Raw genomic sequence first — 24,488 nt, 5'->3', positions numbered from 1 at the left:
AGTTCAATCTGGTTAATCAGTGAACTGCTAACCTTCGAGAGGGATGGTTGCAATTCACCTAAGATGTCATCACCAACAGGGAGAGTGGAAGGAGACCCTCCAAAAATGGCTAAAACATTGAAAAAGAGAACTCTACCACAACCGTTAATGCATTCCTTTGAAAATTCACCGGGAACCACAGCAACATAAATATACCTTTTAAACAATTCATATACTACGTAAATGCTTCTCAAGGTCAGAGGAATTGCATGGAAAAGCCAGCACTTGTTCTTCTGAAGTTTACAGGACCAAAATCATCAAAATCTGAATCTGAACCCATGCCATTATAATCATCCCACTCACCCGGGAAATCCTCATCTTGTCCACTTCTGCTCTCAGGTACCCACAGCTCAGATATGGGAACTGGAAAAGGCTCTTGATTAAAATACTTTTCATTTATCAATTCCATTGCAGTAGCTCTAGCAGCTGGATGATAACAAACAAGTTTCTTGACCAACGATACTTCATCTGGGGAACAATCACGCAGGCAGGCCTCTAAACCGGTTGGATTTTCTACCTTTGCAAATGATATTGTTCTGTAATCAGGAAGGTTGGTGCAACCTGCCCAGACTTCTTCTGTTAGGTTGCCCAGTACACTAAATATTCTGCTAAGCTGATCAATATCAGAAGTTCCTGGAAATAGTGGGTCAAGGGTAAGAAGCTCAGCAAAAATGCAGCCTAATGACCATAGATCAACCTCCAGGCCATAATTTACCGAACCATAGAGTAGCTCTGGGGCCCGAAACCAGCGAGTTCCTACACAAGATGTTAAGAAACCAGGTCTATTGTCTCCGCCATCCTCACCCTCATATGAAAAGGAACTCTTAAGGAGATCATCTTCAATATCACTTGTTGTGCATGTTGCAAGACAAGATGTACCACCATCATGCATATTTGATTCCCCGTCAATATCATCCTTGGAGGAGTGTTTAGCCTTAAGCTCATCCAACTGTCTAAGATACTCTTCTTTCTCCATAGCTTCTTGCTTTTGATAAGCATATCCTGGCTTGTCTGTGTCAGGAAAACTCTCAGATGGCAGAATGTTATTTTCCTTATCAAGCAAATTCAGCATAAATGGCTGTGAGTTGTCATCCGCAGCAACAAATCCCGGCTCCATGAGTATCCTTGCCTAAAGCAAGCAATAAACAAATAAATTACTCCCTGAAGAACATGAGTAAAAGAGTTCCTACAGAATGCAACATCAAACTGAAGCAAGAACATGTAGAGATGTTGTGACTAAGAGATTTAGTTAAGCACTAACACAGAATAATTTACCTGGTAAGCTTACTCTAATAAGTATTCTCTAGAGCCCTACGCCATTTCTTAGTTTTGTAGATTTGTGCCACAGATTATACACACCTGATGTCCTAGTTAGTTGCGTAGCTTATCATGATTATTAGAAAATAAATAATAAAGTTGGGTCCTTACAGATGACTGAACTTTAGGATAATAATTAATTCAACTTCATTATTTCACATGTATCAAAATAGGGGGATACAAGTTCAAGTCTTGCAGTCCGGTTTTTATTGAAAAGTAAAACTAATACAAGATATATTAGGTCTAATATAGTTCATTCTTAGCACAGGAGATCTATGTGTCAAGGAGCCCATTAAAAGATAAATGATATAGTGATCTATGTGTAATCATCTCTGTCTTGTTCTATTCCAGTGCATCAATTTCATCTTCCATTGCCTTCACCCAGTCAATATTCTGACAAGCCTCCTTGTAAATAGGTAGTACTCCCTTGGTACCTTGGAAATAATATACTTCACACTTTTTATCTCAAAAAAAATATTCTAACAAGCCTCCTGAAATGAGCTAGGTTCACTTTGTGAATTTACAGCAAACATATCCTCTCCTCTATATTTCTCACTTATTGCATTATATGAAACAGTAGAAGCTACGGGAATGGGCTTATCTACCACTGAATTGTCTTCTTCAGGCAGTTGCGGCGCATGTAAGAGCACAAAGTCCTTTAGATAGGAAGGTGGTTTTCTAGTTCTGGTTGATCTTCTCACAGGCAAGGATTATCAATGCCACATCTCTCTTCCACGGAAGCTTCAACAACTTCCTCTTCCTCAGATTGAGGTACTGGAGATGAGGAACTCAAAAATTCTATTTCACTTAGGCGGTGACACCAAGTGTCTGCATCTGTGTCTTCAAGATCAAGTCTTATACCCACATTCTCTGTAGAGTTTGTTCTGAATGTTTTTTGGTTGAAGGTGTTCTAGACTTGGGGCATTAGCACTGCAGAGATTATTACTACCAATCCTATAAGGAAATATATTCTCATAAAACACCACATTTCTTGAGATAATGATTTTGCTTGTTTCCACATCAAGAAGCTTGTATCCTTTAATGCCAAAAGGGTACCACAGAAAAACCCATTTTCTAGCTCTGAGATCAAATTTATGTATATAATCAATTGGGGTTGAGGCAAAGGGCAAGCATCCAAAGACTCTAAATGCGTGTAAGTTGGTCTGGTCTAGAATGTTCAAAAGAAGCTTTGTGATCAATGGCAGACAAGGGTGTCCTGTTAATTAGATATACAGCTGTAAGAACAAAATCACTCTAGTACTTCAACTCAAGACCACTTTGAAATTTGAGAGCTCTAACAATGTTGAATGTTTGTTGATGTTTCCTTTCTACATTCCCATTCTATTCACACGTCTCCATACAACTCTTTTAATGAATAATTCCTTTGTTTAGGTAGAAGTCTCTCATTTCAAATGCTCTCTCATTATCATTGTGGATAATTTTGACTCGGTGCTAAATTGTGTTTCTACAATAGTACAGAAGCTTTGCAGACTTAAACCAGCCTCAGATTTTGATCTGAATAGATAAACCTATGTACATCTACTAAAATCATCCACAATAAAAAGCAAGTGAGAGACAACGAGTTTGAGAAACCCTAATAAAGTTATTTTCTCTTTTGATTTCTCTATGCTTCTTACAATTGGAAAGCGAGTCTATATACCTAAGAAAAATGGTACAAGTACACATTATATACACAGCATCTTTCCCTTTTTAACCCTAAAGAATGTTATATACATGCATACATATACAACATTCGCAGATCCCTTTCGCGTCCCAGCAACTCGTTTAACCTGCGGGTTCCGGTAAATCAAGTTCTGACACTACTAGCCCATGACGAAATTGAGCATAACTGCTATCAACATCCAAAATCAATTGTTATTCACCATCACAAGAACAAGCATGCGGTGCATAGAAAACAAATTTCTAGTCATAATCCACATCAGAAAAAATTTTAATTCCTACTCCTTAACCAAAATCCTCGACATTAAGTAATGAACCTACAAGAATAAAAAGATTTATCTTACAAAACAGAGAAGAGATCATGTACCTGGCCAAAATCAGCCAACTTAAGCAGACCATCATCGGAAACCAACAGGTTCCCAGGTTTCAAATCCCGATGCACGATCATATTCCTGTGGCAAGCATCGAGCCCGCAAAGAATCTGGAGCATCCATCTCTTAATCTGCCCAACCGAGAGCCCAGTATTTTTCTTGGCCTCTTTGATCACAGCGGCGAGGTCCGTCCTCAAGAACTCGAGCACCAGCACGGCGTCCTCGTCCTCCCGCCAAAAGTACTCGTGAAGGAAGACAACGTTTGGTGAGCCCTGGAGGATATGCAGCGCCTCGATCTCGCGAAACGCGGACTGGTAGTCATGAACCTCCTTCAGCGCCACCACCAAGTTGTCCGATAACCGACGCCCACGGTACACATCTGCGTAGGCGCCTGATCCCACACGCTCCAGGATCTCGTACTTGGCAATGATCTCGGGTCGGGTATGGATGCTCCAGCTCTTGGCTGGTGGGTTCTCCATTGTTTTTCTTTTTCCTCTTGATCTTTGATGTTTCGAGGCTCGACTTGATTTTGTACGACGATGTTCGACTGGTTTCCTCGTTCCTACTTCCGGGAGGTTTGTTGCGAGGAACAGGAGAGCCCTAGTTTCTGGTTGATTTGACCAAAATACCCACGCTTTCTTTGCTCGTTTCCTTACGATCTTTTTAAATTAATAGTTAGTTGATGATGTCGTAAATTAATAAATAATGAGTTTAAAATTTGGAATATATTATTTTTTAAAAAATTGTTAAAATAGTTGTTATATTTGTTTTACGTAATTTTGTGTAATTATAGGGTTATTTCTGTAATTGAGCATAAGTTAATCTTTGTATATAAATATCTACACATGCACTATTTATCATAACTGAAGCATTTCTTTTTTTCAGTCTTCTCTTCGTGCTCTCTTCTTTTCTAAAGGCTTTTGATTTTCCTTCATCTTTCTTACAAATATTGATAATCTACAAACCTTTTTTTTTATTATCAGTTCAATTTGTGCAGTAAGTTTAATATGGTATCAGAGCACTACTAAATTGATTTTGTTGCTTTGTTAATCGCTCAATTTTTTCACAGAAACCTTTAGTCTTCTTTCTGATCAAAATGTTGACGATTTCTCAGTAAATCTGTTATGGAGACTCAAATGATTCAGAATTCTTCAAAGAATGAGAAAGTCACAACAAATCCTTTCTACCTTCACCCAAACGAGAGTCCGTCACTCATGCTTACCTCATCGGTTGCTACAGGTAATAATTTTTATTTCTGGTCCCATTCCATGAGATTGACCTTAATATCCAAAAATAAATTGAAGTTCGTGGACGATTCTATCCCGATTCTGAACAAAGATGATCTTATATATGTCATGAGAAAGGTGTAACACTATAGTTGTCTCATGGATTATGCGATCGTTATCACCATCCATTGCTCAGAGTGCAATATGGATTGATTATGCAAAGGATTTCTAGAAGGATCTCCATGATAGGTTTGCACAGTGTGGTTTGGTTAGAGTTTTAAACTTATATGATGAGATTTCTTCTTTGAAGCAAGAAACTTTATCAGTTACAGAATATTTCACTCAAATAAAGATCTTATGGGATGAATTCGCGAACCTAAGACCAGCACCTAGTTGTTAATGTCCAGTTAAGTGCACATGTCATGTTGGTATTATACATAGAAAATATCAGGAAGAGGACCATATTATCAAATTTTTGAAAAAATTGAATGACTCTTTTAATGTTGTGAAATATCAGATTCTTATATTAGATCTTCTACCTCCTTTAAACAATGTGTTTGCATTGATTTTGCAACATGAAAAGAGCATTAGTGTTGGAGCTCTGGGAACACAGTATGAAACCAATGTCTTATATGCAAATAAGACTACTGGGCAACAGCAGAAAACTACAAATATGTATACTCCTGGACATAATATAAGGAATTTTGGAGGAAATAGTAAAAGGCCAACCTGTACAGATTGTGGGTTTGTTGGCCATACTATTGACAAATGCTACAAAAAATATGGTTATTTTCTAGGTGATATGCCAAGGCAAAGAAATGTCTCAAGTATTAATCAAACAAGTATTCAGGCTACAGAGGCATATTCAGATATAATAGAAACCCAGGTGAGGCTTAATTCTCAATGCAATATTTTAGAGGAATTGCCTTTTTCACTCACTAGATATCAATATCAGAAACTCTTAGTCATACTATAACCTTCAGGTCCTGCAGCCCATACAAACACATTGCCTCATTAATACATTGTCTAGTAACCCTGGTAACCTTCAATTTGCATCCTTGCGAAGTACTACTTTAACTCTACCATTTCACACTACTAATAATGAGTGGATCATAGATTCCGGAGCTACAGACCACATAGTTAGTTCCATTGAAATGTTTATTATGTCTAGACTTGTGGATAATTTATTCATACGATTGCCAAACTCGTAAACTATATAGTTTAGTCACACTCCGGTGGATAAGCAGTGATTCCTCTCTTAGCATCTTACCCAACAAAAAGCCTTAAAGAAAGAATTCATAATTGGCTAAAAGCATAATGGATTTATTCCTACTACCATTGCTAATAAATCAACTGGTATTGGACAGCTCTCAAAGGCAAAAGGGGATTACTCTTAACTAAGAAAGCTTAAAGACTATCTAACTTAAGGATGAAATTCTTTAGAAGGAAATAACTTGTCGGTAGTTCTGCAAAGGCAGAAGGAAAAGGCTTAGTCACCAGTTTCATACGAACTCACGAAAAAGGAAGGATGCCAAAAATCTGGACTTATCTCGTCTTAGTGTAGTGGAACTCAAATACCATAGTGAAGGAAACTCAATAGTAAGAGTGGGGGCAACTCACTGATTTTCTTGGGATTAGGGGAAGGAAGGCCAGAGAATCTAAACCCAAAGGACTACTTCTCCAGTTACTCATATAGGACTTGTACATGTGACACCTTCACTTGTTTTACATCATGTCTTATATGCACTTAGCTTTCACTCAATTTGATATCTATCAATTATTTATTAAAACATTCTTGTTATTCCCTAACATTTCATAATGATTGTTGTATCATTCAGGAAAACTAGAAAAAGATTGATTTAGCTAGAGAATGACAAGGATTGTATTATCTTGAAGCAGTAGATTTGAAGAATCCAAGTGCTGGAAATTCTGTTGTTAAATCATATTATGTTAGTTGTTCTTTTGTAAACAAAAATTACTCTGATTATACTCGTACTCATACTGTTACTAATGAAAATCTTTGGCATTTTCGTTTGGGTCATCCTTCAACCCCGAGACTTCAAACTCTTCATCAAATAAATAAATCTATTATTCCTAGTTATTCTTCTTGTGATATATGTCATCTTGCTAAACAAAAAAAGTCTACATTTCCTATCAGTCATTTAATTAGCAATAACTATTTTGATCTTATTCATGTTGATATTTGGGGTCCTATAAATGTTGCTTCTCTTTATGGTCATCATTATTTTCTTACTATTGTTGATGACAAAAGAAGATACACTTGGTTCTAACCCATGAAAACTAAAACAAAGGCAAGAAGAATTGTAGTCACTTTCTTTGCTTTTGTAAAAACTCAGTTTAAGACAAAAATTAAATGTGTTCGGTCTGATAATGGATAGGAGTTCAAAATGTCAGAATTTTATGCAAAGAAAGGGGCAATTCATCTATATGCTTGCCTATACACACTGCAACAAAATGGTGTGGTTGAAAGGAAATATCAACACATAATGAATGTGGTAAGATCGTTGAAATTCCAGGCCAATCTCCCAATAAAATTCTGGGTCGATTGTGTGCTGCATGCAACCTATTTGATAAGTATTTTGCCTTCTCCAGTCATCAACAATAATGCTCATTTTGAGTTGTTATTCAATAAAATTCCTCAATATTAGCATTTAAAAGTCTTTGGCTGCTTATGTTATGCCTCCAATTTTATTTCTGGTCAATCTAAGTTTGATTTTAGGGTCATTAAATGTTTTTTTCTTGGATTTCACTCTCATGTTAAGGGGTATAGACGGTACAACATCCAATCTCACAAAATTTTTGTCTCTCAGGATGTTCAATTTGTTGAACATATTTTTCCTTTTTCTGTTATTCCTTCTTTGTCCCATACAATATTAAATAAATTTGTTCTTCCTTACATTAATGATTTAATCACATATTACAACATTGTGCAACAATCTCTACAGCATCAAGGTAATGTAGATTCTCTCATCTCTGCTGATTCAAATTATTATGGTAATACATCTATTTCTTTATCATAAGATAATTCTTCTCATTCTCTACCCAGAAGTGATACTGAAAATAATTCTAATAATTCTCATATAGAACTTGATTCTTCATTTATTCTACTTCCCCTTAAAAAATCTACTAGATCCACAAAGTGTCCATCTCATTTACAAGATTACTACTTATATGGTTTGAAGCCTTATGTTAATTATGTATCCACTCGGCACTGCATATCTACTGTTCTTTCTTATGATAATATTGCTAGTACACAAACCTTTTGTTCTTACTCTTTCACAAGATATTGAACCATACACCTATAGCCAGGCTGTTAAAATTCCATGTTGTAAAGAGGCAATGGACACTGAAATTAAGGCACTAGAAGCAAACAAACTTGGGATTTTGTTACTCTCCCCTCTAGTAAGCATCGCATTGGTTGTAAATGGGTATATAAGATCAAGAGATGAGCAAATGGCTCTATTGAAAGATACAAAGTCAGGTTGGTTGCTAAAGGATATACCCAATAGTCCGGAATTGATTTCCTAGATACATTCTCCTCGGTTGTTAAGCTCACTACTATTCGAACTCCTTTAGCCGTAGTTACTACCAAAGTTTGGTATCTTCATCAACTAGATATCAATAATGTTTTTTTTACATGGTGATTTAAATGAGGAGGTGTATATGAGTCTTCCACCAGGAATTCAAAGCACACAGTCTAATCAAGTTTATAAACTAAAAAAGAGCTTATATGGTCTTAAACAAGCTAACCGGTAATGGAATTTCAAGCTGACTGAAGCCTTAAAAAATCATGGGTTTGTGCAGGCTTATTCGAATTCTTCACTTTTCTTCAAGCATTCTAATTCTTTTTTTTTTAGTTGTTCTAGTGTATGTTGATGATGTTCTTATTGCTAGCAATGACTTGAATCAAATTCAAACTGTTAAGAATTTTCTTCATGATGCTTTCAAGATTAAAGTCCTTGGTAAGGCTAAATATTTTTTGGGGTTGGAAATATTAAGGTCATCTGTTGGTATTAATTTATGTCAACGTAAATATACTCTGGATTTACTTCGAGACTCTAGTTTTCTGGGCTATAAACTGAGTTTCACACCTATGGTTCCTTCTATAAAGTTAACAAAACATACTAGTGTTTCTCTTAAGATCCTACTGTGTATAAATAGCTTATTGGTAGACTGCTTTACTTTGACAAACACACGACTAGATATTTCTTATTATGTTCAAAATTTGTCTCAATTTTTGGATACTCCTACTCAAGAACATTTGCAAGCTGCACATCAGGTTTTACAGTATCTAAAAGGAACACCAGGGCAAGGCTTTTTTTACCCGGTTTAGAATACTCTTCATCTCAAAGCTTTTAGTGACTCAGATTGGGCAGTTTATAGTGAATCCCGTAAATTTTTTACTAGATTTTGCATTTTTCTTGGAGATACTTTAATATCTTGGAAGACCAAGAAACGACAAATAGTTTCTCAGTCTTCCTCTGAAGCTGAATGCAGGGCTCTTGCTATGACAACTTGTGAATTGCAATGGATTTCTTATTTACTTAATGACTTGCAGGTTTCGTCACTTGTGTTGTACTGTGACAATCTTTCATCTATCAAGGTTGCTGAAAATCTAGTATTTCACGAGCGCACGAAACATATTAAAATAGACTATCATGTAGTATGACAACGGATTTCTAAAGGATTAATTTGGTTAATGTCAGTTTCTTCTTCCCATCAGCTTGCCGACTGCTTTACAAAACCCCTCGCTGCAACCCAGTTTCAAGATACTATTGTCAAGCTGGGTATTAAAAATTTATATACTCCAGCTTGAGGAGGGCTGTTAGAATAATTGTTATATTTATTTTGTGTAATTTTGTGTAATTATAGGGTTATATTTATAATTGAGCATAAGTTAATCTTTATGTACATGTACTATTTATCATAACTGAAGTAGTCATTTTTTTCATTTTTTTCTTCGTGCTCTCTTCTTTCCTAAAGACTTCTGATTTCCTTTTATCTTTCTTACAAATATTGATAATCTACAAAACCTTTTCTTTGATTATCAATTTAATTTGTGCAGTAAGTTTAATAAAAATAGCCATTTGTCATTCCAGTTTAAAACAATATAAAAACATCAGTAGGCATAGACTCCCATACATAAAAATGAGGATGAAAACAGGAGGCTCGAGCAATTAGATGAGCCATTTTGTTTTCCTATCTTTTAACACACTAAGTAGATATATTTTATCTCGTTCTTAACAAAGCTCTAGAGTCATCCACGATGTATCTGAACATTGAACTGTTGTTGTTAGTAGAAGTCAGCACTTTGTAAACTAGTAGCATATCTGTTACCACCACTCCCGGTCCTTGAACCCTTTCAACTTGTATTGCAAAGCACTCCAGCAGCCTAAAAGTTCTACGAGGTAAGGTGAGGTGTACCCAGGAATCCTCCCTGAAAAAATGCTCATGACGGTTCCATCAGAGTTTATGATTATTGCCCCATACCCGGTCTCCTTATCTAAGATGGACACAGTATGATCTAAGTTACATTTCTAGAGTTCCTTATCCGAGCTCTGGCTTCTGTGCAGGGTTGTAGTGCGATGCAGTTTCTGCACCATTCCCTTTTGTTGAACTTCTTTGGCCCTCCTCCAATCACAGAGGAATTTTTGCATAAGATATATTGATGTTTGGTGTGCAAACACTCGACCATTCCACAAAAGTTCATTCCTTTCATACCAAATTCGTCACAGACAATAGAGGACCTCAACCATCTCTTTCTTGTTTGAACTATTGTCAAGTTATTTAACCTAACTGATAACACCTTGACCCACCATCCGCAAATAATTACCTTTCAGAATCCCCCAACATCCTATGACCTTTTCACATTAGAAGAAAACATGATACAAAGTCTCTTTTTTATCACATTTGGGACATTGGGTCCGAATATCCATACCTCCTTCTTGTAGTTTGACACGAACAGACAAAGTATTATTCAATAAACGCCACATAAATTGCTTGACTTTTAGGGGACCTCCACTTTCCACATTTGCTTTCATACAGTCGACTCATCCCCCATATGATCACCATTCTCTCCTCTTATAAACCCATAAGTAAATTTTACGACATACTGTCCCTGTTTTAAGGGGATCTAAATGAGCTTGTCTTCTCTGTGTCTCAAGCTTAATGGAATGTTGAGAATAACTTCCGCTTTTTCTTTCTGCAAATAAGCCCCTCATAATGTCTGTATTCCAAGTTAGCTTATCTTTTTCATGAGATTGTCAACCTCCATATTTTCACAATCCAGTGTTCAAAAACTGCGTACCATAAAATTCCTCTCTTTCGGCAGCCACAGGTCACTCCAGACACGAACCTTTCTCCCCGTGCCTATGACCCATCTTAATCAAGACAGTAAAACCAAAGTCTTTTGCTGCAAAAATACTTCATCAATAAAAATTGAGATGAACCTAAACTTGATGTAGAGATATCCTCTTGAGGGAAATATTTTTCTTTGAATACTCTCTTTACTAGTGCATTCAATGAGTTTAGCATTCGCCATAATTACTTACCCAACATAGCTAGATTAAAATCATGGAGGTTCCGAAAGCCCATTTCACTCTTCTCCTTCCTTTTACATAAGCTCTCCCAAGATATCCAGTGCACACTCGTGTTATCTCTTTTTGAACCCCACCAAAATCTATTCATCATTTTCTGTAGCTCATCACATAAAGATAAGGGAAGTTGGAAAACACTCATATAAAATGCAAGTAATGCTTGGGCGACTGATTTTTAAAGCACTTCCCTTACCACCTGTGAAAGGAATTTTTGGTTCCATCCGTTCAGTTTTTTGAAGAGAGATTATCGTAAGAATGTAAATATTTCCTGCTTGGATCGACCTACTAGAGACGATAACCTTAAGTAACAACCGTGGTCAATCACGTTGCGTATCCGCATTAAATTATTCATATAATTCTTTAGGTTTGTAGGCATATTTGCACTAAAAAAGTCCTATACTTTTAGAAGTTAATTGCTTATCTCGATGACACTTTGTAGCTTTGAAGGATCTGTTTCACTTAGACACACTTATCAGCGTTTGCACGAAAGAAGAAGAAAGAATCATCAGCAAACAATATTAGGTCCCAATCAAAGCAAAGATTAAGAATTAGCTTTTCTACTAGAGGTGAGAAAAGAAAATTAGAAAATTGAGTTTTTTATTCACTACCTTCTTCAATCTTCGAAGGTCTTTAAATAACTGAAAATGAACTATAAGATAAGGATACATTTATATTTCTACGAACATGAAATTCAAATAAAGGATAAGGGATACTTCGGTTGTGGAGAGCTGCTATTGTAGAGTGGCTATTGTTGGCGTGATTTTTCAATTAAGTAGGGGATATTGTTGACTGGTTCTGTAGGGATGAATGAACTGAAGGCTGTACGTGCTTCAATTCAGATACTTTGGATTCCTTGTGGGTACCCGTTAGGATCTTCGGATCCTAACATCACTCCCCCCTTTTTTGAGCAATCTTGTCCTCAAGGTTGGGAAATTGAGTAATGAGGTCGGCCATATTTTCCCAAGTGGCGTCTTCGGCTGGCATATTCTTCCATTGCACTAGGCTTTGTTCCACAAGTTTACCTCCTTTTCTAAGCCAATATGTGTCCAGAATCTGATGTGGTTGGAGTAGAACATTTCCCTCATTGATGGTAGTGGGAAGGTCTTTGGTGGTGAAGACGGAGTTGCCCATTTTTTTTTTGAGCAAGAAAACATGGAAGACTGGATGAATATGAGCTTCTGCAAGTAGCTTGAGTTTATAGGCGACTGGGCTAATGCGTTGCTCAATCTGGTAGGGACCATAGAATCGATAAGCTAATTTTTGAAGGGTTCGTTGGAAGAGAGTCTGCCGACGGTAGCGTTCTAACTTGAGAAAAACCCAGTCACCTCCTTGGAAATCCACGTGGCATCTCTTGGTGTTGGCATATTACTGCATACTATTATTGGTGGCCTGGAGGTTGGCTTTACATTGCTGTTTTAATTCATTGTGCCTAATCAATTGTTGATCCACTTCATTGACAAGAGTCATACCTGAATGATAGTATAGAATGGTGGGTGGAGGTCTCATGTATAAAGCCTATAATGGAGTCATTTTGATGGAGGAGTGATAGGTAATGTTGTACCAGAATTCAGCCAACGAAAGCATAGAACTCCATTTATTTTACCGTTGATGTCCTAAATACCTTAGATATTGTTCGAGACATCGGTTGACTACCTCAAACTGACCATCTGTTTGTGGGTAGTAAGCTGAATTCATCTTAAGTTGAGTACCTAATATTTTAAAAAATTCACTCCAGAAATGACTTACAAAGATTGGGTCTCGGTCGCTAACTATGGTGCGAGGCATTCCATGTAGTTTTACTACTCCTTCTACAAATTATTTTGCTACAAGTTTTGCTGTGTAAGGGTGGCTCAGAGCTAGGAAGTGTGCAGACTTGTTGAGCTGATCAACTACTACCAGAATGGTGTTCTTGTCACCGGAGGGGGGTAACCCTTTGATGTCATCCCAAACTTGACAGGGAATAGACAAGGGTTATAGAAGGCCTGTTGGTGCTAGGATTTCTGTCTTGGCTTTTTGGCATACTTCACAAGCGGACACATTTCTGTATTAATTTTTTTCATGCTCAGCCAATAGAATTGTTGTATCAGTCACTTGTAAGTTTGCAGGATTCCTAAATACCCTCCTAATGGTGAATCATAGTAGGCTTGTAGGAGTTGTGGGATCAAGTGAGATCCAAGGGTATGACCACTAAGTTCTTGTAATAAATCAATCTATTTTTCTATGCATATGGCCCACCATTTTTTTCCTTTGCCACAATGTTGAGTTTCTTAATGTAGGGATGTTGTTCTGTTTTTTGCCAGATCTCTTCCCATATCTGATGTTGTTGGATGAATAAAGCTTCCAAAGAGGGACTTGTAGCTTGCCTGGAGAAAGCATCTGCTACTACATTTTTTTTTCCTGGTTTGTGAGTGATCTCATAGTCGTATCCGAACAATTAGGATATCTATTTCTGTTGTTCTGGGGTGGTAATTCTTTGTTATAATAAGTGTTTGAGGCTGCGTTGATATGTCTGGATAAAAAACTTTTGTCTGATTAGATACAGTCTCCAAGTCTATACTGCAATGACAACTGCCAACATCTCTTTGGCATAGCTGGAACAGGAATGCTTCGAGACCCCCAAAGCCCAACTTAAGTAGGCCACTAATTTTCCTTGTTGGGTGAAAACTACTCCTATTTCACCCCTAGATGCATCAATCTCAATGGTAAATGGCTCACTGAAGTTAGTTAGAGCTAAGGTTGGGGTGGAAGTCATGACTTACTTCAAACTCTTAAAAGCCTTTTCCACATCTTCATTCCATTCGAATTAACCTTTCTTGAGGATGTGTGTCAATGGCCGGAGTTCTGTAACAGTGGTAGGTCTTGGCTAGTCTAACATTGTCTGAATCTTATTTTGATCAATTTGGACCCCTTGTGGTGTGATTATGCGGTCCAAATATTCTAGTTCTTGTTGCCCAAATACACACTTCTTGAGTTTGACAAAGAATTTGTGCTATTTTAGAACTTCAAACATTTACTGGACATTCATCAAATGGGATAGCTAATCGGGGCTGTACACTAGAATATCATCAAAAAAGACTAACACATATTTGTGCAGGTATGGCCAGAATATGATATTCATTATAGCTTGGAATGTAGAAGGAGCATTACATAGTCCAAAGGGCATTACCAGATATTCATAGCAGCCGTTGTGAGTTCAAAATGTTGTCTTATGGACATCCTCCGGATGGACTCTTATCTGATGGTACTCGAAGGTGAGATCAAACTTGGTAAAGTACGTGGCACCGTACAATTCATCGAGCATTTCGTCTACTGTCGAAATGGAAAAAGTCATTGATGGTGACTGTATTGAGTGCTCGAAAGTCTGTGCAAAAGTACTAAGGGTTGTCTTTCTTTTTGACTAATAGAACAGGGGAAGAAAAAGGACTAGTATTTGGGCGGATGAGCCCTGAAGTGATCATGCATCAACCTGCTTTTTAAATTCTGCTTTTTAGAATTATGCATACCTATAAGGCTAAACATTGACCAGTTCACTCCCCTCATTGAGTTTGATGCGGTGTTTAATTTTTCTTACAGGGGATAGCCGATCAGGCTCCTCAAAGAGACTCGAAAACTCATCTGGCAGCTTCTGTAATTCTAGGTTGGGGGCTGTGGTGCCGGCTGGTTTGATAGTGAACAAGCAGACGACATATAGGGATGACCGATGGTAGGTTTCCCTACTGATTTCCTCTAGTAATGTGACCTGAATCTGTGGGGCATCGAGGCCGCGTAGGTGTTACGCTTGGTTGTGCCACTGGAAGGTCATGGTGAGATTCTTTCAGTCGCATGTTACGGTGTTGTGGCCTTCTAAGCACTGGACGCCTAAAACAACATCCAACCCCATTAGTGGTAATGAAAAGAGTGTGAGTGAGAAAGAGGTACCTTGAATTTGTAGAGGCACTTTGTCGAATCAACCTTGGCATTTAATAGCTTTGTCGTCCGCCACTTTCACAGAGAAAGGGGATGTTGGCACGATTGTGAGTTGCAATCGGCTTGCCACTTTTTCACTTATTAAGTTTGATGCGGTGTTCAATTTTTCTTACTGGGGGTAGCCGATCGGGCTCCTCAAAGAGACCCGAAAACTCATCCAGCAGCTTCTGTAATTCTGGTTTGGAGGTTGTGGTGCCAGTTGGTTTGATAGTGAATAAGCAGACGACATATAGGGACGACCGACGGTAAGTTTTCCTACTGATTTCCTCCAGTGATGCAGCTTGAATCGGTGGGGTGTCGAGGCCGCGCAGGTGCTGAGTTTGATTGTGCCACTTGAAGGTCATGGTGAGATTCTTTCAGTCGACGTTATGGTGTCGAGGCCTTCTAGCCACTAGACACCCAAAACAACATCCAACCCCATCAGTAGTAATGAAAAAAGTGTGAGTGAGAAAAAGGTACCTTGGATTTGCAGAGGCATTTTGTCGAATTAACCTTAGCATTTCATAGCTTTGTCGTCCGCCACTTTCATAGAGAAGGGGTTGTTAGCACGACTGTGAGTTACAATCAGCTTACCACTTTTTCATTGACTAAGTTGTGTGTGGAGTCGTTGTTGATGAGGGCGACGACCTCCTAGTGTCCAATGGTGACAGTGACTTGCATGGGGCGAGCTAGGGTCCAACCTGTAAGGGAATGTAAGGATATTTTTGGTTTGGGACCCTCTGTTTCTTCATCTTCTTCACCACCCCCTTCAAGTAACAAGAGCTGAGGTTTGCGATATCAGTGGCTGGCCGTGAAGCGTTCGTCGCAGTTAAAGCATAGTCCTTGAGCTTTTCTTCAAAATATTTCTTCCCAGTTTAGCCTATTTGGTGCGGTTGTGGATTGACTAGGGTTCGAGGAAGTGGACTGGGTAAGGATGAAGATTGTTGGACGAGTTGGATCCTCACAGGCCAACTCAACCTGTTTTGTCGATCCACCTGCTCTTCCCTTATGCAGGCTAAGCCTATGGCATCTCTCAGTGTTCTAGGCTTGAACATATGTATACCATCGATGATTTCAAGCTTAAGCCCACCGATGAAGGCCCCCACCAGGGCCTGTTGGGGCCACCTCTGGACCTAATTGCCTAGTCATTCAAATTCTCTCTAGTACTCGCGAAGTGGGCCGATTTGTTTGATGTGGGCTAGGGCCTCGTCAAAATCTTTAAAATCTTTGGCCTGAAACGAGCCCACAACTCAGCTTCAAACCTGTTTCAGGTGAGTTCTTTTTCTTCTTCTCTGTAGTTCTGGCTCAACCACTGCACCACTGGTTGGCCTCCCATTCCATATGGTAGGATGCAAGGGATACCTTGTATGGCTTGGCGATCCCTTGGTAAGAGAAGAAGTGACCAACTCAACACAATCACTCGGTAGGGTCTCCTCTGGTAAAAACCAAAAACTCTAGCTTGGCGAGTTTGGAATAGAATGGGGCTCGATCGTTGTCTTCGGGTTACAGGGTTTCGTGGCGGATTGTGGGTGGTAGGCTGGGTCGAGGAGGATGATGGCTATTGAAGCCTTCTTTGCCCAAGGCGATGGCGTCGGTGAGTCATTGAAGGGACTCTTCAACCATTCGAAATCGGTTGGCCATTCTAATTTCCATACGGCTAAGATGGTCTTGTACTCCGCCGAGGCTCATCTCCAAATTTTCGATTCGCTCCTTGTTGGTCCACATAGAAACCTGCTCTGATACCATTGTTAGGTCTCAATCAAAACAAGAATTAAGAGATAGTTTTTCTATTTGAGGTGAAAAAAGAAAACTAAAAAGTTAAAATTTTTATTTATTGCCTTTTTCAATCTTCGAATGTATTTAAATACATAAAAATGAACTACAAGATAAGGATAAATTCATACTTTTACGAACATGAAATTCAAATAAAGGATAAGGGATACTCTAGTTGTGGAGAGCTGTTGCTACAGAGTGGCTGTTGGTGGCGCGGTTCTTCAGCTAAGTAGGGGATATTGTTGATCGGTTCTGTAGGGATAAAGGAACTGACGGCTGCACGTGCTTCAATCCAAATACTTTGAGTTCCTTGTGGATACCCGTTAAGATCTTCGGATCCTAACAAACAAGATGTGGTAAATAGTAGGAGTCCACCTACAAATATTCACCCCATGAATTACATCAGTTGCTTCCACCTTTTTAAATAAAGAGGATAAACCCTCTACACACCGAATGAAAAAATAAAGAGATAATGAATGGACGCCATAATCATTAATGGGGCGTAGTGGGGCCAATCTCTTTCCTATTTAGGTTCACCATTAGATATATATAGTTGTTGAATTAAAAAAATAAGAATTTTTATTTTCATTAAAATACTCAACTTGAAATAGTAAAATAAAAAATATTCATTTTAAGAAAAAGATGTCACACCCCGATACTCGATGTGAGGTGCAATTCCTGCTTATGCTATTTCATGCAGTGGACCCATAAAATATATACATACGTAGGTAAAAAAAATATAATACAACCTAGCATCCCATGTGACATATACAGTAACTATATATACAAAACATGATATCGAAATTTAGAGTCTAACATAATAAAATATAACTTTTTGAATATGCACAAAATATTCAAAAACAAGAACCTTTTTACAAGTTCTATTCGTCTAGCAGCGGTGTTGACTCTTCATTCTCTTTTGAAAAATATCAGGGTAAAATTTAATGAGCTTCACCAACTCAATAAGTATTTTCGTTCTCTCAACACAGATAAAATTTCATGCAAAAAACATAATAAAAAATAAAAGCAATTAAAAATATTTCAGTGCAAAATTCATATTCTTATTTTCATTCTTTCACATGTTTTTAATCGATATGATGAATTCTCTCAAATATCATATACAAACCTCAAATATATATTCTCATACTCTTGAAAGTAATAAATGCACTTGAATATCAATTGTCATTTCAAAACATAAACACACACATAAAATATCATAGATACACTCGAAAGGTTATTTATAAGGTTTTATCACGCGATGTCGTTTATGTCATCATCGAAAAAATGCAAAATGGATCCTCCCATCGCATGGATAACATACACACAAATCATACAATGGCCACATCAGGTACGTTTGCTAGGTGACCCACACTCATATAAAGCCTATCCACGTTTGGATTAGGTTTCAGACTCTATCCATGTGCAGGTTCACCATACCTGCTGAACTTCAATCATACGCACACACTCTCATCCTCGATTCAAACTAAACGAGAAGGTATTCAGGGCCCTATCCTATTCACTCCTACTCTCTCATTCCAAAATTCTTTATTTGTTTAAATGATTATTTCTTAACCTCAATTATTTATTTTCCTTTTTATTTTTACATTTTTATTTTATTTCTTTTTTTTCAATTTTTCTTTAACTGAGAATTTTTCTTTTCAATTTTATATTTCATTAGTCCAAATAACTCTCAGTCCATTGAGTCTGTTTTCTGGTTTCGTCTCCTCATAGGGTTCCAATTGGTTAGGTTTATTTATCATAATTTGGGTTCTGTTTTTCCATCGAAATTGGGCCAATGTCTGTTCAAATTTTAAAATTCATAATTTTTATAAAATGAATGCACTTTTCGAAATTCCAACTCGGTTGAGATTTAGAAATACTTACTCTCCTACGCGTCTTCCAAATCCGCTTGAATGTCCAAATTTTTCTGTACACACGACATAATTAATTAAAATACTTCAAAATCTAAAAATTAATTGAATCAAATTACGGGGTTCCAATGACCACCTAACGAAATCCCTGAAATTATCAGGATCTGTATCCAAAAAATCTTTCGGCTCCCCATTCGGGGAATCAGATTTCTATTTTTCGAGAAAAACTTTTCAGCTTTCTGGACAACAAACCAGATTCTTGTTTTTTGAGTAAGACTTTTCAGCTTTTCGAACGATGAATCGAAACCCCAAAATGGTGGATCGGGTTTCCATGCTCAAGAAAGACCCTTCAGGCTTCCTGCATGGGTCAGCTTTTCCCATTCCTGAGGAAACTTCCTCGGTTCCTGCGCAGGTGGGTGGCCTGACCGAGCTCGTGCGGCCAGCCCGACACCAGCCCCATTCCACCACCGTCTAAACCATCACCCAAAACATTGAAATAAACGATTTTACCTTCAGTACGAGTAGTTCGGCCTCGGCTTGGCTCTTGGTGGTCTCCTTTCAGTCACCCCACAACTCTTTAGCTGGTTTGAGATTTGGATGGTGATTTGTCAAACGTACAGACCAATTATTAAGCAAAATAAAAGAATCTAATGAAGTAGGAAGAGAAGAACGAAAAAAAAAAGGACGCAACTTACCTTTGCTTACATCGATCTCCACTTTCCCACGATGTCTCGGTTCAGCTTCCACCCTCTCCTGCCTCCGCCCCTCTTTTCTTTTCTTTCTCTCTCGCGGCGGCCACTCTTTGGCTCCCCTTATATTTTTTGTTCGGCTACTCCTCTCTTTTTTTCTCCTTCCTTCTTTTTCTCTCCTTTCCCTTCCTCTTTCCGGCCTCTCTCTTCTTTCCTCTCTCTTTTCTCTCTCTCAGCTTCTTCATGTTCGCCTCTCTCTCTCTTTCTCCCTTCCTATATTCAGCTTTTTCTCTCAAAATGAAAAAAAAAAACCTAATCTCTTCCTCTTTTATAACCACTTTTATTTAGATCCTTGAAATTAATTAAAAGCTCCAAATTTTAAAAATTCTTTTCATTTACATCCAAACTCTAATTTTATTTATTTATTTATTTCTCTTAGGTGGATATTACAAAAGATACTAAAAATAAAATTTTAAAAAATTTAAACCAATATTAGAATTTTTTGTTTTTAAAATAATTTGTATTATAATTTTGTTTCAAATAAAATTCAAACTCTAACAAGTCAACATCTTTGAAAAGATTAATTCTGTTTAAAATACGTTTTCTTTTTGTAAAGAGTCCATACTCTGGTTTATTTTAAAATATTAAAGTAACTTGTTTTTGAAATAAATAATTTTGTTTTTTCATTCAACAAGTTCATGTTGTATGGTAACTAAATTACTGATTTGTCTTAAATTTTGGTGATATTTATCTATATTTTGAGAATAATTTATTTGAATTTTCTTTGTATTTATCCTGAAAAATATTTAATATATATTCTATAGAGTTTTTATTTGTGAAGAACTCTGTTAGTTTCTCTATAAATAGGTTTGCCGACCTATTTGTGATGTACTCTCATATTACATAGTGGAATTTGTTTTTGCTGGTCTTGCCCGTGAATGTAGATATACTACCGAACCACATAAAATACTTGTGTTCTTTTCTTTCTACTTTTACTTTAATATGATTGTGCATGCTTTAAAGATTAATTTTTCCCAATAAGTGGTATCAGAGCTCTAGTTTCAGCTGGGTTAGAGAGAAAAAACATATCAGTCAATGAAAAAAAAAATTAAATTAAATATGGTTTTTTTCTGGTTACTTGAAGAAGGTGAACCATGCAAAGAGGCCAAAACGGCGAACGACACGACTTGAATGGACTAAACGGTTCGTTCTCATATCCGTTCGACTAGATCAACCAGGGAGAAAGCTAGATTGTGCGAGCGGCGACCGGCAAAATCAGACCTGAAACGGAGAAGCTCGGACGTGTGGCGACTCACATGAAGGAAACCAACTTGCTCGAAGAGGAGGGCTAGAGAAGAGAAACCAAAGGTGGATCCACAACGTCCGGCCCCGTCTGTGTGTGAAACTAGAGCCAGAGAAGGAGAATGTGCACCGGAGAAAATAAACCAGCGTGGTGGCACCCAGTTCACGCAAGGCCTGATTGCAGGGTTTCTGGCATGTTTTCAGCACATTTTCACTAGATCTGTGCTGGATTCATTGAGCCGCACATTTATGTGATTTTTTAGTGTTTTCGGCGGTGGTAAGAGGCGGCCGAAAACCGCGTGTGACATCTTCGGCGGTCGCGCGTGTGACATCTTCGGCGGTCGCGCCTGTGACAGCGCGTGAAGGGGCGTGGAGGCACGTGTTGTGTTTGGCTGTTTTTTGTGCAATGATAACTCCCTGTTTGCTTTTTGACAATGATTTTTCTCTCTGTTTGATTTTTTGGTGCATAATTTATAGATTCAAGATGACATCTACAAAGTATAAGATAGAAAAGTTTGATGGTAGTACGAATTTTAGTCTGTAAAAAATTAGAATGAGATCGTCCCTAGTACTATAAGGTTTGTGGGGGACAATTAAAAAAAGATACCCTGAGGATATGAGAAAGTCAGAAAATGCAAGTATGTAGGATAGAGCCTTATGTGCAATTTTTATGAGTGTCAATGACAATGTTCTGCGAAAGATTGCTAAAGAAATTTTAGCTTCAACTGCGTGGAAGAAACTAGAAGATTTGTACTCTGTTAAATTGCTTACGAACTGCCTTTATCTGAAGAAAATGATGTATAATTTCAGAATGAGTGAAGGTACGCATATTAAACAACACTTTGATGAGTTTAATTCTTTAATTATAGATCTGAATAACATAGATATTAAGATTGAAAATAAAAATTAGATATTAATTATTTTTTATTCATTACCATATTCTTATGAGACTTTTGTTGATACTCTACTGTATGAGAAATCTAGTATTTCACTAGAGGATGTTAGCAATGCACTAAAATCAAAATAGTTACAAAAGAACTTTATTGAGTATAGAACAGAAGGAGAAGGTTTAATAAGCAGGGGAAGGACACAGAAAATGAGCAAATCAAAATCTAGAGGTAAAAAGGAAAATTGTTTTGAGTGGGGGGAGAATGATCACTTTAGGAGAGATTGTCTCATGTTGAAGAGAGAAAAAAAGCAGGAGAGTTCTGTTAATATAGTCAACAGGGATAATTCTAATGATAATGATAACAACAATGTTAGAGTAGTTCTATCTGTGAATTCAAATCATAAAAAGAACACTTAGATTCTTGATTATGGTGCTACATTCCACATGTATCCACATATGCATTAGTTTGCTACTTACAAGCAGATAAATGGTACTGTGTATATGAGAAATGACAGTTCGTTATATGTAGCTGGGATTGGTAATATCATATTAAGAATGTTTGATGGTATCATAAGAACTATTAAGTGTTGCCATGTTCCTCAGATGAAGAAGAATCTAATTTCTCTTTCTACATTGGTGACTCAGACTACAAATATCATGCAGAGAAATGGTACTCTTAAAATGTGTAAAGACTCGAGGTACTCATGAAAAGCAGTTTAGAATCTAAATTGTATGTTTTTTAGGAAAATGTAATTTTAGGGGAAGCTGTTGTAGCATCAGGGAACAGTAATCAGAATCAATTGTGACATTTATATTTGGGTCATATGAGTGATAAGAAGTTATCTGTTTTGAGCAGGCAAAGTTTATTGAATGAGTATAAAGAAGTAGCTTTGGGTTTATGTGAATACTGTGTGTTTGGCAAATAGACCAGAGTGAAGTTCAACAAAAAGGCAGTGTACAAAACCAGAGGTAAGTTGGATTATGTTCATTCAGACTTATGGGGTCAATACAGAGTTTCCTCCAAGAGTGGTGTTAGACACTTTATGACATTGATTGATGATTATTTTAGGAAGGTATTAGTGTATTTTATGAAATCTAAGAAAGAGACATTTTCAACATTTTTTATATAGAAGACCATAATTGAGAAGCATACAGAAAGGAAGATCAAATGTCTTAGGACTGACAATGTGTTAAAATTTTACAATCATGAGTTTGATGACTTTTGCAATACGGAAAGTATAGTGAGATACCGCACTTGTGTTGGGATACCACAACATAACTGTATTACCGAATGCATAAATAAGATGTTTTGTGATAGGACACGAAGTATGTTGTCTCATTTAGGTATGAGACAAGAATTTTGGGCTGAAGCTGTGAATACTGCTAATTTCTTGGTTAATAGATCTCCATCCACAACTATTGAGAGTAAGACTCATTTTGAGATACGGTCTGGGTCACATGCTGATTACTCTTAGTTGAGAATGTTTGGTTGTCCTACTTATGCTCATATTAGGGATAGTAAGCTTGAGCCGATGGCAAAAAAATACATATTTCTGGGATATGCATCTTGAGTGAAAGGTTATAGGTTGTAATGTAATGATCCCAAATCTCGAGGGTTAATTATCAGCAAAGATGTGACATTTAATGAGTCTACTTCATTAGACATTCAGAAGGAGAAAACAATAGTAGAATCATATCACGATGTCAAAGAACAAGCAGAATTAGAAGTTCAGTCCAATAGTCTTGAGAATGAAGCGCATGATCTTAATCAAGAAAGTGATTGTGACCTGATCAACAATAACCATATAGTATTGCAACAGGCAGGGAGAGAAGACAGATCAGACGACCACAGAAGTATCAGAATCTGGTTGCATATAACTTGTCAGTTGCAGGACCAATTGATTTGTAGGAACCAGGTAGTTCAAATGTTGATCAAATGATCGGTGTTGTGTGTGAAGAACTTGATGGCAGATGTCATTATGTTCAGGGATTAAATAGCAAGTTTAGGTGCGGCTTAAACTTGATTGGAGTATATGATACTCAATAGCGCCCTAATGAGGGCATGTTGGCAAGACAGTGCGACAAAATGGTTAGCTGCTTTGATGATAGAGGAAATTCAAGCCAATAGGAAGATTTATTGATGTATCTTGAATTTTGACAATATTTATCTATATTTTGGAGATAATTTATTTAAATTTTCTTCATATTTATTTTAAAAAATATTTAATATATATCCTATAGAGTTTTTATTTATGAAAAATTCTGCTAATTTCTCTATAAATAAGTTTATTAATCTATTAATGATGTACTCTCACATTACATAATGAAATTCTTTCTTACCAATCTTGCCGTGAATATAGGCACATTACCAAACTATGTAAAATACTTGTATTTTTTTTTTTTTTTGCTTTTATTTTGGTGTGATTGTACATGTTTTAGAAATTAATTTTTTCCAACATTAGTTTTTCTTGACAATTTTGTATCCGGATCTTGTTGGGTAGATGGGTCGGTCTGCAAATTTCCAACCTTGACTTAAAACCGAATATCTTGATACAAGCAAACATGCAACTCTAAGTCAAAGCTCCATCATACCATTTATATGAATATAAATAATTTCATGTTGTTATTCAACAAGTTCATGTTGCATGGCAATCAAACTTTTCTTGATAATTTGTGTTCATCTCTTGTTAGGTAGATGGGTCATTCTGCAAATTTCCAATCGACATTAAAACTACTATATGGATACAAAAAAAAATGCAGCAAGCAAAG

General features: G+C 37.1%; 1 protein-coding gene across 5 annotated transcripts; it reads right to left on the bottom strand.

The window, feature by feature from the left end:
* Positions 1 to 133: 133 nt before the first annotated feature.
* Positions 134 to 16,212, bottom strand: CAK1AT (CDK-activating kinase 1AT). 5 transcript variants are annotated; one of them, XM_022047571.2, is made up of 4 exons: positions 14,754 to 16,212; positions 14,417 to 14,559; positions 3,404 to 4,066; positions 134 to 1,168 (listed from the first exon to the last, which is right to left on the bottom strand). In XM_022047571.2, the coding sequence occupies exons 3-4, from the start codon at positions 3,884 to 3,886 to the stop codon at positions 236 to 238; spliced, it is 1,416 nt and encodes a 471-aa protein (XP_021903263.1). In that variant the 5' UTR covers positions 3,887 to 4,066; positions 14,417 to 14,559; positions 14,754 to 16,212; the 3' UTR covers positions 134 to 235. The 5 variants fall into 5 exon arrangements, with proteins under 5 accessions (XP_021903263.1, XP_021903264.1, XP_021903265.1 ...); XM_022047572.2 differs by having other exon boundaries at positions 14,417 to 14,556; XM_022047573.2 differs by having other exon boundaries at positions 14,822 to 16,212.
* Positions 16,213 to 24,488: the final 8,276 nt, after the last annotated feature.

The sequence above is a fragment of the Carica papaya genome, chromosome 7 (genome assembly GCF_054855325.1).
Source record: "Carica papaya isolate Zhongbai chromosome 7, ASM5485532v1, whole genome shotgun sequence".
Lineage (NCBI taxonomy): Eukaryota > Viridiplantae > Streptophyta > Magnoliopsida > Brassicales > Caricaceae > Carica > Carica papaya.
This window is presented reverse-complemented; position numbering and strand designations above follow the sequence as displayed.

Bases quoted from the DNA above. Each gene is read 5' to 3' on its own strand.
- CAK1AT (XM_022047571.2), bottom strand. From the start codon at position 3,886: ATGGAGAACCCACCAGCCAAGAGCTGGAGCATCCATACCCGACCCGAG. The intron at 1,169-3,403 runs GTACATGATCTC...TGCTTGCTTTAG, and splicing joins AGTTGGCTGATTTTGGCCAG to GCAAGGATACTCATGGAGCC.